At 42.2% G+C, this 16,594-nt stretch overlaps 1 protein-coding gene across 2 annotated transcripts in view; it reads right to left on the bottom strand.

Moving 5' to 3' along the window:
• Nucleotides 1–7,800, bottom strand: part of fdxr (ferredoxin reductase) — a 44,288-nt gene extending 36,488 nt beyond the window's left edge. For both annotated transcript variants that reach the window (XM_055654094.1, XM_055654093.1), the window contains exons 1-2: nucleotides 7,606–7,800; nucleotides 1,684–1,781 (exon numbers count right to left, since the gene is read on the bottom strand). In XM_055654094.1, the coding sequence (XP_055510069.1) occupies nucleotides 1,684–1,781; nucleotides 7,606–7,762 (255 nt within the window). In that variant the 5' untranslated portion in view covers nucleotides 7,763–7,800. The remainder of the gene's footprint in view (nucleotides 1–1,683; nucleotides 1,782–7,605) is intronic.
• Between the last annotated feature and the right edge of the window lie 8,794 nt (nucleotides 7,801–16,594).

Below are 16,594 nucleotides of genomic sequence, written 5' to 3'. Positions count from 1 at the left end.
CAATTGTAGCAATTCACCATCTAATACCAGAACACTTTGCAAATACCATAGATGAAATTAAAAAAAAAAAATTAATATGCACATCCCTCTACTACATTCAAAGACAAGTCAACAACTGAGCAATATCCAGAAGTGCCTACAATTATGTAATGATCTCTAAAACAAGCAGTGTACAAATAAAGAGGAATATGCAGCCATCATCCCCTCAAATTTGTTTCCCAATTTAGATTTTGATTGATCAGCATATCAATTCCATTCACCTGCAGATCTACATTTCTTAATACTTTGAGTAAAGTATCAGGATTTTTTTTTAAATCATCCTCAATTCCTATTGGGAGGAAACGTGTATTTTTTTTAATTTTATTTGTGATATTGAAATGGGTTACAATTCTCTTGCACAGATATAATAAACAGAGAAAGGTTTCCTTGATAATAGGGTGCTACTGTGCTGTCGCAAAGCTATAGAACAAGAGTGAAATCTGCAAATGAAGCCAAAATTAATTTCACTCATAATTATTTGCGCTTCTGCTGATTGAATGGTCAAACACTGTAATTTTCTTCTGAAGTGCTGGGCACAGCCAGCATGAGGGTTAGCCTGTGGATGGATCAGAATCGATTCATAAGCTGTTCCTTTCAGTGATAGGATCACTTCCCATAGTATTTCAACATAAAAAGAAAATGGATAATAAATATTGTCTCTTTTCAAAGATTTTTTTGTATAAGATCATATGATTTCTTTAGGTACAACCTAGGGTGGCACGGTGGTGTAGAGTTGCTACCTCACAGCGGCAGAGATGCGGGTTTGATCCTGACTACAACTGCTTCACTGTACGAAGTTTGTATGTTCTCCCCATGACCTGTGTGAGTTTTCTCCAGGAGCTCCGGTTTCCTTCTACACTCCAAAGACCGACAACTTTGTAGGCTAACTGGCTTGGTACAATTGTAAATTGTCCCTAGAGTGTGTAGGATAGTGTTAATTACGGGAATCATTGGTAGGCACGGACTCGGTGGGCGGAAGGGCCTGTTTCCATGCTGTATCTTTAAGCTAAACTAAACTAAACTTAAGTATTTTAGAGAAGTAATTGTGACATTTATTTGTTTTGTATTTGTTGTTTACAAAGTGTTGCTCTCCTCACTGGAAATACCAACAGTTTTGCACTTACATTCAGTCTGCAAAACACTATCGACCTTCTGTAACTTTAATTCTCCATTCTGTTCCCACCCTGATTGTGTCCATGGCCTCTAATGATGCCCAACACGAGCTCAAGAAACAACTCCTCATCTTCTATCTGGAAACATTACCACGATCCAGAATTTATATTGAATATCTATTTTGGGGAACTGGTGTGGCTGTACTTTTGCTTCAGTTAGTTTCATTTTTCTTTGCCTCCTACTGCATGGTTTTAAAGTAACTGTTACATTGAAGCTTTGGCCTACACCTGCCACAGATGTTATTTACTTCTACAAAACACAAACCACATTTGTCCTCCTTTTCCAGTTCAAATCAAAGTAGAAGTACTGAGATGTAAAAAAAAGAAATTGAACGTAATTATTTATCTTTCAATTATCATGTTTAATAGATCAAAGATGCTTGATGGCAGAAGAAATCTTCTCACAAAAGCAAATTCTCATAAAAGTAGCAAATCTACTTATAGCAATGGACATAACTTTGTGCACGATTACCTTCAGCAGATGCTGTGCAGTGTAGAAACCTGCAGGTCCACTGCCAATTACGCAAACTTTAACCTCAGGATCAACTGATGAGGAAATCCTTCGTGTTCCTATATTAAAGCCATAAGATGCATACTGTTGCTACAGGTTAAACCAAATAAAAATCTTACCAGCAATAACTACTGCCCAACTTGGTCTATTAAAAAAAAAAAAAGCATTTAACTTCTGTAATGTGCAATAGTTCACAACAAAACTTAAATCTCCAATGTAAAATATAATTTTGGAAAATACCTTAATAGGCAGAAAATCTTACAGTGCAAGATTTACAAATATTTATCTTCATTAAAACTCAACACTCATAATATTCTACATCATAATTACACCTAAACCAATTCAGAGTTGGCGTTTTAACAGGCAAATGCACAAATGTAAATGTTACCAAAAATAATTAATCCAAAAACACATTACATCTTAGAGATACATCAACAATCCAAGAGGTTATTGGTGGAAAGCATAAACTGAAATCAAATGTCATATACTATCCCCATTAATAACCCTATTTGAGATATATGAATCATCGTTAGGATAGTTTGGAGGGCTCATCTAGGGAGGCTATTTGGGTGGAACTGAGAAGTGGGAAAGGTGTAGCAACACTTATAGGGGTGTATTATAGGGGATCGAAAATTGGAAGAGCAAATGGGGATCGAGAATTGGAAGAGCAAATATGTAAGGAGATAACAGATATTAGTAGTAAGCACAAGGTAGTGATTGTGGGAGATTTCAACTTTCCACATATAGACTGGGAAACACATTCTGTAAATGGGCTGGATGGTTTGGAGTTTGTAAAATGTGTGCAGGATAGTTTTTTGCAGCAATACATAGAGGTGCCTACTAGAGGAGGGGCAGTGCTGGACCTCCTGTTAGGAAATGAGACGGGACAGGTGGCGGAAGTATGCGTTGGGGAGCACTTCGGGTCCAGTGATCACAATACCATTAGTTTCAATATAATTATGGAGAGGGTCAGAACTGGACCTAGGGTTGAGATTTTTGATTGGAGATAGGCTAACTTTGATGAGATGCGAAATGATTTAAAAGGAGTGAACTGGGACATTTTGTTTTATGGGAAGGATGTAGAAGAGAAATGGAGGACATTAAAAGGGGAAATTTTAAGAGTACAGAATCTTTATGTTCTTGTACGGTTGAAAGGAAACAGTAAAAATTGGAAAGAGCCCTGGTTTTCAAGGGAAATTGGACATCTTGTTCGGAAAAAGAGGGAGATCTACAATAATTATAGGCAGCATGAAGTAAATGAGGTGCTTGAGGAGTATAAGGAATGTAAAAAGAATCTTAAGAAACAAATTAGAAAAGCTAAAAGAAGATATGAGGTTGCTTTGGCAAGTAAGGTGAAAGTAAATCCAAAGGGTTTCTACAGCTATATTAATAGCAAAAGGATAACGAGGGATAAAATTGGTCAATTGGAGAGACAGAGTGGACAGCTATCTGCAGAGCCAAAAGAGATGGGGGAGATATTGAACAATTTCTTTTCTTCGGTATTCATCAAGGAGAAGGATATTGAATTATGTGAGGTAAGGGAAACTAGTAGAGTAGCTATGGATACTATGAGTTTCAAAGTAAAAGAAGTACTGACACTTTTGAAAAATATAAAAGTGGATAAGTCTCCAGGTCCTGACAGGATATTCCCTAGGACATTGAGGGAAGTTAGTGTAGAAATAGCCGGGGCTATGACAGAAATATTTCAAATGTCATTAGAAACGGGAATAGTCCCCGAGGATTGGCGTACTGCGCATGTTGTTCCATTGTTTAAACAGGGTTCTAAGAGTAAACCTAGCAATTATAGACCTGTTAGTTTGACTTCAGTGGTGGGCAAATTAATGGAAAAGATACTTAGAGATAATATATATAAGCATCTGGATAAACAGGGTCTGATTAGGAACAGTCAACATGGATTTGTGCCTGGAAGGTCATGTTTGACTAATCTTCTTGAATTTTTTGAAGAGGTTACTAGGGAAATTGACGAGGGTAAAGCAGTGGATGTTGTCTATATGGACTTTAGTAAGGCCTTTGACAATGTTGCTCATGGAAGGTTGGTTAAGAAGGTTCAAAGGTTGGGTATAAATGCAGGAGTAGCAAGATGGATTCAACAGTGGCTGAATGGGAGATGCAAGAGGGTAATGGTGGAGGGCTGTTTGTCAGGTTGGAGGCAGGTGACTAGTGGGGTGCCTCAGGAACATCTGTGTTGGGTCCTTTGTTGTTTGTCATGTACATCAATGATCTGGATGAAGGTGTGGTAAATTGGATTAGTAAGTATGCAGATGATACCAAGATAGGGGGTGTTGTGGATAATGAAGAGGATTTCCAAAGTCTACAGAGTGATTTAGGCCATTTGGAAGAATGGGCTGAAAGATGGCAGATGGAGTTTAATGCTGATAAATGTGAGGTGCTACACCTTGGGAGGACAAATCAAAATAGGACGTACGTGGTAAATGGTAGGGAATTGAAGAATACAGTTGAACAGAGGGATCTGGGAATAGTGTGCACAGTTCCTTGAAGGTGGAATCTCATATAGATAGGGTGGTAAAGAAAGCTTTTGGTATGCTAGCCTTTATAAATCAGAGCATTGAGTATAGAAGCTGGGATGTAATGTTAAAATTGTACAAGGCATTGGTGAGACCAAATCTGGAGTATGGTGTACAATTTTGGTTGCCCAATTATAGGAAGGATGTCAACAAAATAGAGAGAGTACAGAGGAGATTTACTAGAATGTTGCCTGGGTTTCAACAACTAAGTTACAGAGAAAGGTTGAATAAGTTAGGTCTTCATTCTCTGGAGCGCAGAAGGTTAAGGGGGGACTTGATAGAGGTCTTTAAAATGATGAGAGGGATAGACAGAGTTGATGTGGATCAGCTTTTCCCTTTGAGAATAGGGAAGATTCAAACAAGAGGACATGACTTCAGAATTAAGAGACAGAAGTTTAGGGGTAACATGAGGGGGAACTTCTTTACTCAGAGAGTGGTAGCGGTGTGGAATGAGCTCCCAGTGGAAGTGGTGGAGGCAGGTTCGTTGGTATCATTTAAAAATACATTGGATAGGCATATGGATGAGAAGGAAATGGAGGGTTATGGTATGAGTGCAGGCAGGTGGGACTATGGGAACATAATTGTTCGGCACGGACTTGTAGGGCCGAGATGGCCTGTTTCCGTGCTGTAATTGTTATATGGTTATATGGTTATATGGTTACACGGGTGAGGTGCCAGAAGAGTGGAGGGTAACTAATGTGGTGCCTCTATTGAAGAAGAGCTGCAAGGAAAATCCTGGTAATAATAGACCAGTGGGCCTAACATATGTGGTGTGCAAGATACTGGAGAGGATTCTGAGGGCTAAGATATAGATGCATTTGGATAGAGCTGTTTAGGGAGAGTCCGCATGGTTTCATACGTGGGAGAGCATGTCTTATGAATCCCATTTTTTTTTTAATGAAGGCACAGTGACGCAGTTGGTGGTGCTGGTGCCTCAGATCGCCAGATACCTGTGTTCGATCCTGACCTTGGTTGCTGTCTGTGTGGAATTTGCACGTTCTCCCCGTGACCACATGGGTTTCCTTCAGGTGCTCCAGCTTCTTCCCACATCCCAAAGATATGCGGTTTGTATGTTAATTAGACACTAAATTGCCCCTAGTGTGTCGGAAGTGGAAGCAAACGTGAGACAACAGTAAGGAAAATATTCTAACCCGCAGGAATGCCAGTGGGCTGGTTAAATAAGTGGCAAATATTCTTCAAATGAAGTGCAAGCTTCTGCATTTGAAAAAGGAATATTTTAATTGGAAGGATATTAAGCAACATCAGACCTCAATATTGAATTCTCTAACCTCAGGTACCTTGATTCATCTGTCAGTCAGACATCAATTTGTGTAATTGGCACAACTTTTTTTCCCCCGTCTTTTTTCCTCTGGAAGTGAAAGACGAGCCTAGCCTGATTTTCCAGGTACACCTTCTTGCTCTGTATTACAACTCTTTCTTTCCTTTGGCTGAGTACTTTTGTTTTTGTTCTCGGCCTCTAGCTGCTCCCATTTTTCACTAACCAAATAACCTTGTGTACAGCTCATTCCCATGGTCACCCAGTTTTACCCCTTCAGAAAACTCCCTCACCCCACCATCCTTGCGGCTTTTCTCTCCTTCCCAGTTCTGACAATGGGTCTTTGACCTGAAATGTTGACTTTGTTTCCCTTACTATAGATGCAGCCTGATCTATTCAGTGACTCCAAAGTTTTCTGTTTATATTTTGGAAATCCAGCATTTGTAGTTTAGTTTAGTGGTACAGTGTGGAAACATGCCCTTCGATCGACCCACAGTCCACGCCAACCAGCGATCACCCTAATTCTCTCTTATACATTATTGATTATTTACAGAAGTCAATTAACCTAGAAACCGGCAGTCTATCGAATGTGGGAGGAAATCGAAGCATCTGGAGAAACCCCACGCGGTCATAGGGAGAACATACAAACTCCATACAGACAGCAACCATAATCAGGACGAATCTGGGTATTTTGCACTGTAAGGCTGCAACTCTATGGCTGTGCCACTGTATCGCCCTAAAATGTGTGATATTGTAGATAGCGAGGACCCTGGGGACTTTAATTTACCAGTTAGGATAATTGTTTCATCCACCCAAGCAGAAATTTTAAAAGTAAAACCAAAATGCAGGGAACACTTAGCAGTTCCGTCACCATATGTAGAAAGGAAAAGTAATCATTCCCTTAATCAGAATAAATACACTCTAACCCGTTAATTGTTTCCAGCATTTTCTGTTCTATTTCAGGATTCAAACACCTGTAGTTCTTTTTATATTTTACAGAATTAAAAAATCTTGCATGATTGTGCTTGAACTGTCTAAACGACTTCCCCGTCAACAGTTACAATAATTTCTGTAGTACACAGAGAAAGTGGTGGAATGTTTCAATGCAGTAAAATCACCAAAATGTGGAAATAATGTCCCATTTTCCCACTGTCTCAGTAAACATGACAATTATAAATCTATACCAAAACCAAAGAGAACATACACCAACATGGATTAATAAACAATATGCTGGAGGAACTCAGGAGGTCAAACAGCACAAGGGGGAGGGGGTGGGTGGAGAATTGTCTTTTCTGAACGAAATGTTGGAAAATAATGTGGTTTTGCAATGTTTGCCCTAAACGTCAACAACAATTCTTGCATCTTCCAGTTGCTGCTCAAACCCACTGTCACCCATAGTGGACAAGTGGAATTTGTTAAATACTTCCAAGGAAGCTTTCTTAATCAATATTTTAAGGCTTCAGCCAGAGAGATCATAACAGTGGATCTCCTCCTGGTGAATAAGGTAGGCAAGTGACCGATGTGTCAGTGGGGGAGCTCTTTGGGGACCGCCTCCAGTTTAAATTCCATTTGGAATATTTTGGACCAAGAAACCAAGAACCAAGTGACCACAATTATATTATATTAAAGTAGTTATGTGTCCCGCTGAGTTCCCCCAGCAGATCGTTTATTACTCTAGCAGCCGCAGTCTCTTATGTCTCAATTTAACATGGAATGACAGGTAGGAAATGGAAGGTAGCTCAGCTGGATAATCTACGGTAGCCACATGGACAAGACAGGAAGAATGCCACAAAATACTGGACTAACATCGGGACAGTCAGCAACTGTGGAGAGTTCCTTCTCGCATTCCTTCTCTGCAGAGACGCTGTCTGACCCGCTGAATTACTCCAGCATTTTATGTCTATCTTCGGTATAAACCAGCAACTGCAATTCCTTCCTGCACACCGGGAAGAACGTCCTCCTTCTGCCCCTGCAAGTTTCACTGAATCGGTGTCCGAAGAAGGAGACCCCGTGGGTAGATCCGTCCCCTCAACCGCCACGGCCTGCCACTGCGCCACTTACCGGGCCCGCAGGCTCTGCAGCCGCTGGTCCTGAGCGAGTAGCGGGCGAGGAGAGCAGCGACGGTGCGGGGCGATCGCATGGCGGCCTCTGTCCTTCTCCGTCCGCATTTCCCCAACGTCACTCGACCAGCGACCGCTACAGAGAGTGTTGTCGCCATGGAAGCGGGATTTCCACCAATCCCAGCGCGTCGCTCTGCAGTCTGAGCCGCCTCTCATCGAGGAATGAAAGCCGCCCGCCTATTGGTTCCGGGGGGGTGGGGGGTTTAAAAGGACAGAGCTGCAATTGGTTTGGGACAGGATTGACTGAATTACCTCGTTCAATCGTTGGCGGACAGTTGAGGATTAACAAACGAATCAGGAAGGCTGACTCCGTCCTGGGGGCGGAGTTGGATTCATGGGAGGTGGTCGGAGGGGAGGATGCTCCTCAAACCAAAGATCTTTGCCTCAAAGCTGGCTGTATGATGTTTAAAAAGGAACTGCAGATGCTGGAAACTCGAAGGTAGACAAAAATGCTGGAGAAACTCAGCGGGTGCAGCAGCATCTATGGAGCGAAGGAAATAGGCAACGTTAAAAGCCGAAACCCTTCTTCAGACTGATAGGGGGTGGAGGGCGGGGCGGGAGAAGAAAGGAAAAAGGAGGAGGGGGAGCCCGAGGGCTGAGGGAGAGCTAGGAAGGGGGAGGAGACAGCAAGGGCTAACAGAATTGTGAGAATTCAATGTTCATGCCCCCAGGATGCAGACTCCCCAAGCAGGAATATGAGGAGCTGTTCCTCCAATTTCCGGTGGTGCTCACTCTGGCCATGGAGGAGGCCCAGGACAGAGAAGTCGGATACGGAATCGGAGGGGGAGTTGAAGTGCTGAGCCAGGTTGACCAGGAGGTCAGGTTGGTGAATGCGGATCGAGCGTAGGTGTTTGGCGAAACGATCGCCAAGCCTATGCTTGGTCTCACTGTTGTAGATCAGCTGACATCTAGAGCAGCAAATGCAATAGATGAGGTTGGAGGAGATGCAGGTTCTATGGCTGAGAATTCCACAGATTCACAACTCTCTGGGTGAACAAGTTTTTCCTCATCTCAGTCCTAAATGGCCTACCCCTTATTTTTAAATTGTGACCACTGGTTCTGGACTCCCCCAACATCGGGAACATTTTTCCTACATCTACTGTGTCCAATCCTCCAATAATTTTATACGTTTCTATAAGAATCCCTCTCATCCTGCTAAATTCCAGCGAATACAAGCCCAGTCGACCCATTCTTTCATCATACGCCAGTCCCTCCATCCCGTGAATTAACCTGGTGAATTTATGCTGCACTCCCTCAATAGCAATAATGTCCTTCCTCAAAAAGGTTGCCAAAATTGCACACAATACTCCAGGTGCGGTCTCACCAGGGCCCTGTACAACTGCAGTCGGACCTCCTTGCTCCTAAACTCAAATCCTCTTGCAGTGAAGGCGAACATGCCATTGGGTTTATTCATTGCCTGCTTACTTTCAGTGACTAATGTACAAGCACACCCAGGTCTCGTTGCACCTCCCCTTTTAATCTGATGCCATTCAGATAATAATCTGCCTTCCTGTTCTTGTCACCAAAATGGATAACCTCACATTTATCCACATTATACTGCATCTGCCATGCTTCTGCCCACTCACCCAAACTATCCAAGTCACCATGCAGCCTCATAGTATCCTCCTCACAGCTCACACTGCCACCCAGCATTGTGTCATCTGCAAACTTAGAGATGTTATATTGAATTCCCTCTTCTATTCGTTAATATATATTGTTAACAACTGGGGCCCCAGCACCGAGCCTTGCGGCACCCTACTAGTCACTGCCTACCATTCTGATAAGGACCCGTTAATTCCTACACTTTGCTTCCTGTCTGCCAACCAGTTCTCTATCCATGTCAATACCCTACCCTCAAATTTTGCACATTAATCTCTTGTGTCGGACCTTGTCAAAGACTTTTTGAAGGTCCAGATACACATCTACTGCCTCTCCCTCATCCATTCAGGGCCGGATTTACGTATAAGCTTGACAAGCTTAAGCTTAGGGCCTCGTGATCTGGGGGGGGGGGGGGGGGGGGCTCGCAGAGCCAGATTTACCACTAGGCTTCATAGGCTGAAGCTTAGGGCCTCAAAATCTAGGCGACCTCCGGCCAAGGCAGGACACTGCCGTTCAACTCTGGGCGGCCTCCCCTCTCTATCTCTGTCTGTCAATCTCCATCTCCGCCCACCATCCGTATCCGTGCCACTGGGTCTCCGCTCTCCGCCCGCTCCTCATCCGCCGGCACGGCACGTTGCCTTGCACATGCGCACTGCTACGGCCAGCACATCCTCCCCCTGCACATACGCACAACCACAGCCAGCGCATCATCGGCCACCCTGCGCATGTGCACTTCCGTGGCAACTGGTCGGCACTGGGCACTTTCTCCCTCGCTTTGAATTGTGGGAGATCTGGATGCCATTGTTGTCCGGTCGCCGCCTCGCCGCTACTGCTGAAAACCAATGCAGAATCACTCCCTGACCCTGGATCTGGAGTAACTCCCTGGAGTAACACTTGCTTCTGGTTTCCTGCTCCTCCATAAATATTCTAAATGGAATTTAAACCGAACCTGAAACGACCTACCTCGACCCGAAATGTCACCTATACCTTTTCTTCAGAAATGCTGTCGACCCGCTGACTTACTCCAGCTTTTTGTGTTTATCTTCGGTTTAAACCAGCATCTGCAGTTCCTTCCGACACTCCTCTACAACCCCCCTACTTGTGTAATCTTTCACACCTATGTTATTATATGTTTATCCATTTTTCTCTTAATTAAAGTTTCCAGCTACCCATGAGGAAGAGAACTTTAACAAGTCATAACCAGCTGACTGAAAAATAATGCTTAATCTTTATCTTGAATGGGTATCATGATTTTTTTAAAGGTGATCCCTTGTTCTAGATTCCCCCACAATATAGTAAGCAGCCTGTCCACAGTAACCTATTAATATTCATTAGGATCTTATTTGTTTCAATCAAGTTTTGTATCACTTTTCTATATTCCATAGAACACAAGTCTAGCTCTCAAACTATTTGTCATCAAACAACCAGCCCTTTCCAGACATTAGTCTAGTAAAGGTTCTCTAAATTGCTTTCAAGGCAATTACTAAGAGACCAATACTGTACATATTGCAGTATCTTGTAACATTGGTGAAAACACATCAGAAGTCAAGTCAAGTCAAGCCTGACCCACCGAGTTCCGCCAGCATTCAGTCTGGTATTGCAATTCTAATGCATAAGAACACATGGATCTACAGGGAGTGGTGAACTCAGTACGGTCCATCACAGGCATTGCCTTCCCCTCCATTGAGGTATTGTCTCAAGAAGGTGGCATTTTTGAACAAGGATCCCGATCCTCTGGGCTATGCCCTCTTCTCGCTGCTACAATTGAGCAGAGGTATATATGCCTGAATACCCACATCCAGTTTCAGGAACAGCTACTTTCCTACCACTAACTGCCCCTAATCCTACCTCACAACAAAATAATATGGACTACTTCTTGCACTACATTCTAGTTATCTATTTTCCACTAATGTTTTTATGCATTTTTTTCTCACTATCTTGTAGAAGTTGTGTAATTTATGTATAATTTATGCTTTTGTATTTTGTCTATGTATATGTGATGCAGCTGCAAGCAAGATTTTCATTGTACCAGTACCTCACTGCACTGGTGCATATGACAATACACTTGACTTGGCTCCAAAGATAAACACAAAATGTTGGAGTAACTCGGTGGGTCAGGCAGCATCTCTGACTTGACTTCTGATGTGTTTTCACCAATGTTACATATAACTGCAGCATAATCTCTTGTTGTTTGTTTTCAACCCCCCAAGCTAAAGTAATTAACTGTATGATAAAGTTCAGTTCAAAGAAATAGGAGCATACAAACAGTTCATTATCATCTTCAACATTTTGCCATAACTTTAAACTCTACATTAGTCTTTACATGGTAACCAGCTGACATTTTTCGTGCTTGCTAGTACTCTGAGTACAGGTCAAGGTTTACCTTCAATAATGCATGACTGTGTCAGTTGTGGTCTTCCTAAGAATTGGCTCCAGTTTTGCAAGAGGCTGCCAATGATGGCAGGTAGCATCTGATGATAACGGTCAAGGTGTTTGCTCAACATTGTTCCCAAAAATCTGGAGCCTCTTTTGCCTGATCATTACAGACAGAGTTAGACAAGTTGACTCTGGTAGCATTTTATCTTTCTGATGCAGACCACTTTTGGAAGAATGGCTGGAAATATCAACAAATTTCCCAAGAATGTACTGCCCCTGTCCAAAATTCATTAGAAGGGAAATAAGCATCATTGTGGAACATATTTTATTTGTATGCAATAGAAATAAAATTAACCAGTCTCTTCATATATTGAGCTGAATGAATGATACTTTATTGTCACATGTGACAAGTCACAGTGATATTTTTTGTTTTGCACACCCAAGGTATGTAAAGAATCGCCATGAAGAGTCCATGAAAATTAGTAGAAATGTAAATGTCTTGTGTAGCAAGACACATGCCTAGCATTCTCTTTTGAATTTCAAGACAATACATTAATATTTGGACATGGGCATCAGTATTTCTTAATGTTCAATATAGGAAAGATCACAAGGCCATTCAATCCACTGTCCAAAGAAATCTGTGTTGTGTCATTAAATTATTTTGGTATTGATACAAAAATATTTTGCATTTGTTTTGATTGCTTTTATTTAAGAGTGAAACATTATTTGAATGAAGTAGTTCCAAGCCTGAGGAAAGGTCTTGCCCCGAAATTCCATCTATCTATTACTTCCACAGATGCTGTCTGACCCACTGAGTTCCGCCAAACTTTCATTTTTGCTCAAGGCTCTAGTTTCTGCAGTTTCTTGTGTGTTCAAAACATCTACGGTTTTGTGTTCCACTTCAGCCTCAACTTTTTTAAATGCCCTTTAAAGTGTTCACATCTTCACATGCGTTCCCTTGATTGTTGTTGTTCAGAAAGATTTCTTCCATCATCTCTACTTCTTTAACATATTCCATGCTTCCCCCCCTTTGCTCCTCCAATCACAACTTTGTGGCTCTAACTGCAAGTAGCAACACTGTGGTTCAGCGGTAGAGCTGCTGCGTCCAAGCGTCAAACCTGGGTTCGATCCGGATCTTGGGAGCTATCTGTGTGGAGTTTGCAAATTCTCCCTCTGACCGTGTGGGTATTCTCTGGTTGCTCTGGTTGCCTCCCACAGTCCAAAGACGTGCAGGTTTGTAGGTTAATTGGCCTGTGTAAATCCCCCTTAGTGTGTAGGATACAAAAGTGGGATAACATAGAACTAGTGTGGGTGATTAGTGGTCGGCGTGGACTCAGTGGGCCGAAGTTTCCATGCTGTATCTTTAAACTAAAACTAAGCTTTTATTTTCAATGTTTTTTTGACCAACATTTTCAGTCATTAGTTTAATGACCATTTTTTTCACATGTAACAGAGAAGATCCTGAAAGGAAAGGAGAGAGGATGATGCATCTCATAATCAGATCACATTGGAGGTGCAGCAATGGAGAATGGAATTATGTCATTTCAGGAAATAGCTTAGCAATAAATATTGTCAAGAGAACAGTGCTAGTCTACAGGCTTGTTATGCATACTTTTTGCTTGTATGTCTCATGAAATGGAATTAGAGAAGTTGAAGGAGGATAGCAAGAGGTGGATGGATCAAAGGGACACTGCTGAGCCCACAGACCTATCTGGGAGTCTGCAAATACACTTTTGTTAAACCAAAAGAACACAAATATTTACAGCAAAAATGGATGACCTGTAACAATCATGTACAAGCACATAACTTTTTCCACCTAGGAATTACCTGGCTTCAGCTTATACCTAAAACTAAAACTGGAGACTGCTCAATTGTGTTCAACGACACACAGCCGGCATGGCTATCTTATTTGCAAATGGAAATTACCCTGCTGTGAACCCAGCGAAGCGTAATTTGTCACCGTAACACACTAATGTCCTCTGTATGAATAAACAGGTGGTACAAACTTTATGCATCAAGGAATATTCAATGTTGATCATTGTATTCCGAGTTCAACATTCTGCAATTGGAATCCACATAGATTCACACCCATTTCTCCCTTCCCATCAATATTCCTTTCTCTGGCTTCACAATTCTTACCTCTCTATTCTTATCTCACATTTTTTGTCTTTTCATCTCTAGCCTTTGTCCAATCAGATACCTATTAAAGAAAATCTTCAACTGTATCCCACCTCTCCTCCAGCTTTTATTCTTACCTCTAGTCTACAGGCTTGTTATGCATACTTTTTGCTTGTATGTCTCATGAAATGGAATTTGAGAAGTTGAAGGAGGATAGCAAGAGCTGGATGGATCAAAGGGACACTGCTGAGCCCACAGACCTATCTGGAAGTCTGCAAAGACACTTTGGATAAACAGTCTGGATAAACAGGGTCTGATTAGGAACAGTCAACATGGATTTGTGCCTGGAAGGTCATGTTCGATTAATCTTCTTGAATTTTTTGAAGAGGTTACTAGGGAAATTGAAGAGGGTAAAGCAGTGGATGTTGTCTATATGGACTTTAGTAAGGCCTTTGACAAGGTTGCTCATGGAAGGTTGGTTAAGAAGGTTCAACTGTTGGGTATAAATGCAGGAGTAGCAAGATGGATTCAACAGTGGCTGAATGGGAGACGCAAGACGGTAATGGTGGAGGGCTGTTTGTCGGGTTGGAGGCAGGTGACTAGTGGGGTGCCTCAGGGATCTGTGTTGGGTCCTTTGTTGTTTGTCATGTACATCAATTGCCTGGATGAAGGAGTGGTAAATTGGATTAGTAAGCATGCAGATGATACCAAGATAGTGGATAATGAAGAGGATTTCCAAAGTACAGAGTGATTTAGGCCATTTGGAAGAATGGGCTGAAAGATGGCAGATGGAGTTTAATGCTGATAAATGTGAGGTGCTACACCTTGGCAGTACAAATCAAAATAGGACGTACATGGTAAATGGTGGGGAATTGAAGAATACAGTTGAACAGAGGGATCTGAGAATAACCGTGCATAGTTCCTTGAAGGTGGAATCTCATATAGATAGGGTGGTCAAGAAAGCTTTTGGTATGCTAGCCTTTATAAATCAGAGCATTGAGTATAGAAGCTGGGATGTAATGTTAAAATTGTACAAGGCATTGGTGAGACCAAATCTGGACTTTGGTGTACAATTTTGGTCGCCCAATTATAGGAAGGATGTCAACAAAATAGAGAGAGTACAGATGAGATTTACTAGAATGTTGCCTGGGTTTCAACAACTAAGTTACAGAGAAAGGTTGAATAAGTTAGGTCTTTATTCTCTGGAGCGCAGAAGGTTAAGGGGGGACTTGATAGTGGTCTTTAAATGATGAGGGATAGACAGAGTTGAAGTGGACAAGCTTTTCCTTTGAGAATAGGGAAGATTCAAACAAGAGGACATGACTTCAGAATTAAGGGACAGAAGTTTAGGGGTAACATGAGGGGGAACTTCTTTACTCAGAGAGTTGTAGCGGTGTGGAATGAGCTTCCAGTGGAAGTGGTGGAGGCAGGTTCGTTGGTATCATTTAGAAATAAATTGGATAGGCATATAGATGAGAAGGGAATAGAGGGTTATGGTATGAGTGCAGGCAGGTGGGACTAAGGGAAAATAATTGTTCGGCACGGACTTGTAGGGCCGAGATGGCCTGTTTCCGTGCTGTAATTGTTATATGGTTATTCCCCCACCCAAATTTCTGAAGAAGGGTCCCAACCCGAAATATCAGCTATCCATGCTCTCTAGAGATGCTGCCTGATCCAACACTTTGGGCCTTTTTTTTGTAAACCTTTTTCCTCGTGTCTCTGTGAAATAATTTAGCCATGAATAAATTATTTTCTTGTTTTAAGTTAATTATTATATGCAGAAACAATGAACTACTGATGCTAATTTACACAGAAAGACACAAAGTGCTGGAGTAACCTGGAGGGTCAGCCAGCATCTCTGAAGAACATGGATAGGTGACATTTTGGGTCTGGACCCTTCTTTGGACTGATTGAGGGCAGGGGGAAAATAAGTTGAGGGAGAGGAGGGGCAGGACGAAGTGTGACAAGTAACAGGTAATAGGTCTCTCTAACTTCTACAGGTGCACAGTAGAGAGCATGCTGACCGGTTGCATCGTGGCTTGGTTTGGCAACCTGAGCGCCCAGGAGCGGAAAAGACTACAAAAAGTAGTAATCATTGCCCAGTCCATCATCGGCTCTGGCCTCCCTACCATCGAGGGGATCTATCGCAGTCGCTGCCTCAAAAAGGCTGGCAGCATCATCAAGGACCCACATCATCCTGGCCACACACTCATCTCCCCGCTATCTTCAGGTAGAAGGTACAGGAGCCTGAAGACTGCAATGTCCAGGTTCAGAAACAGCTTCTTCCCCACAGCCATCAGGCTATTGAACTCAACTCAAACAAAACTCTGAACATTAATAGCCCATTATCTGTTTATTTGCACTTTATCTGTTTTATTTATTCATGTGTGTATATATTTATACAATGGTATATGGACACACTGATCTGTTCTGTATTCATGCCTTCTATAATTCTGTTGTGCTGAAGCAAAGCAAGAATTTCATTGGCCTATCTGGGACACATGACAATAAACTCTCTTGAATCTTGAAGTAAGGGGGATTTTCATAGGCAAATGATTGGAACAAAGGCCAGAGAATAAAGCAGAAAGTGTGAGACAGGCGGATTGAATAGTTACGAATTGTGAAGCCCTTTGAAAGAATGTAGGAGGGGAGAATTAGGGGCGTGCCCAGGTGGGCCACAGGGGAGGAGAGGAAGGTGGGTTGTTAGAGGTTACCTTCTTCTTCTTCTTGCGTATGGCGTGCACTCCTAAAGTTGTAGAACAACTTGTTCTATTTAATCTTACTTGATTGTGCACGCCAAGTTGATTGCATTCGTCGAAACAGGGCGGACCACGTGA

The sequence above is a fragment of the Leucoraja erinacea genome, chromosome 23, assembly GCF_028641065.1.
Source record: "Leucoraja erinacea ecotype New England chromosome 23, Leri_hhj_1, whole genome shotgun sequence".
Classification (NCBI taxonomy): domain Eukaryota; kingdom Metazoa; phylum Chordata; class Chondrichthyes; order Rajiformes; family Rajidae; genus Leucoraja; species Leucoraja erinaceus.
The sequence above is the reverse complement of the archived record's forward strand: the minus strand, read 5'-3'. Positions and strand labels throughout refer to the sequence as shown.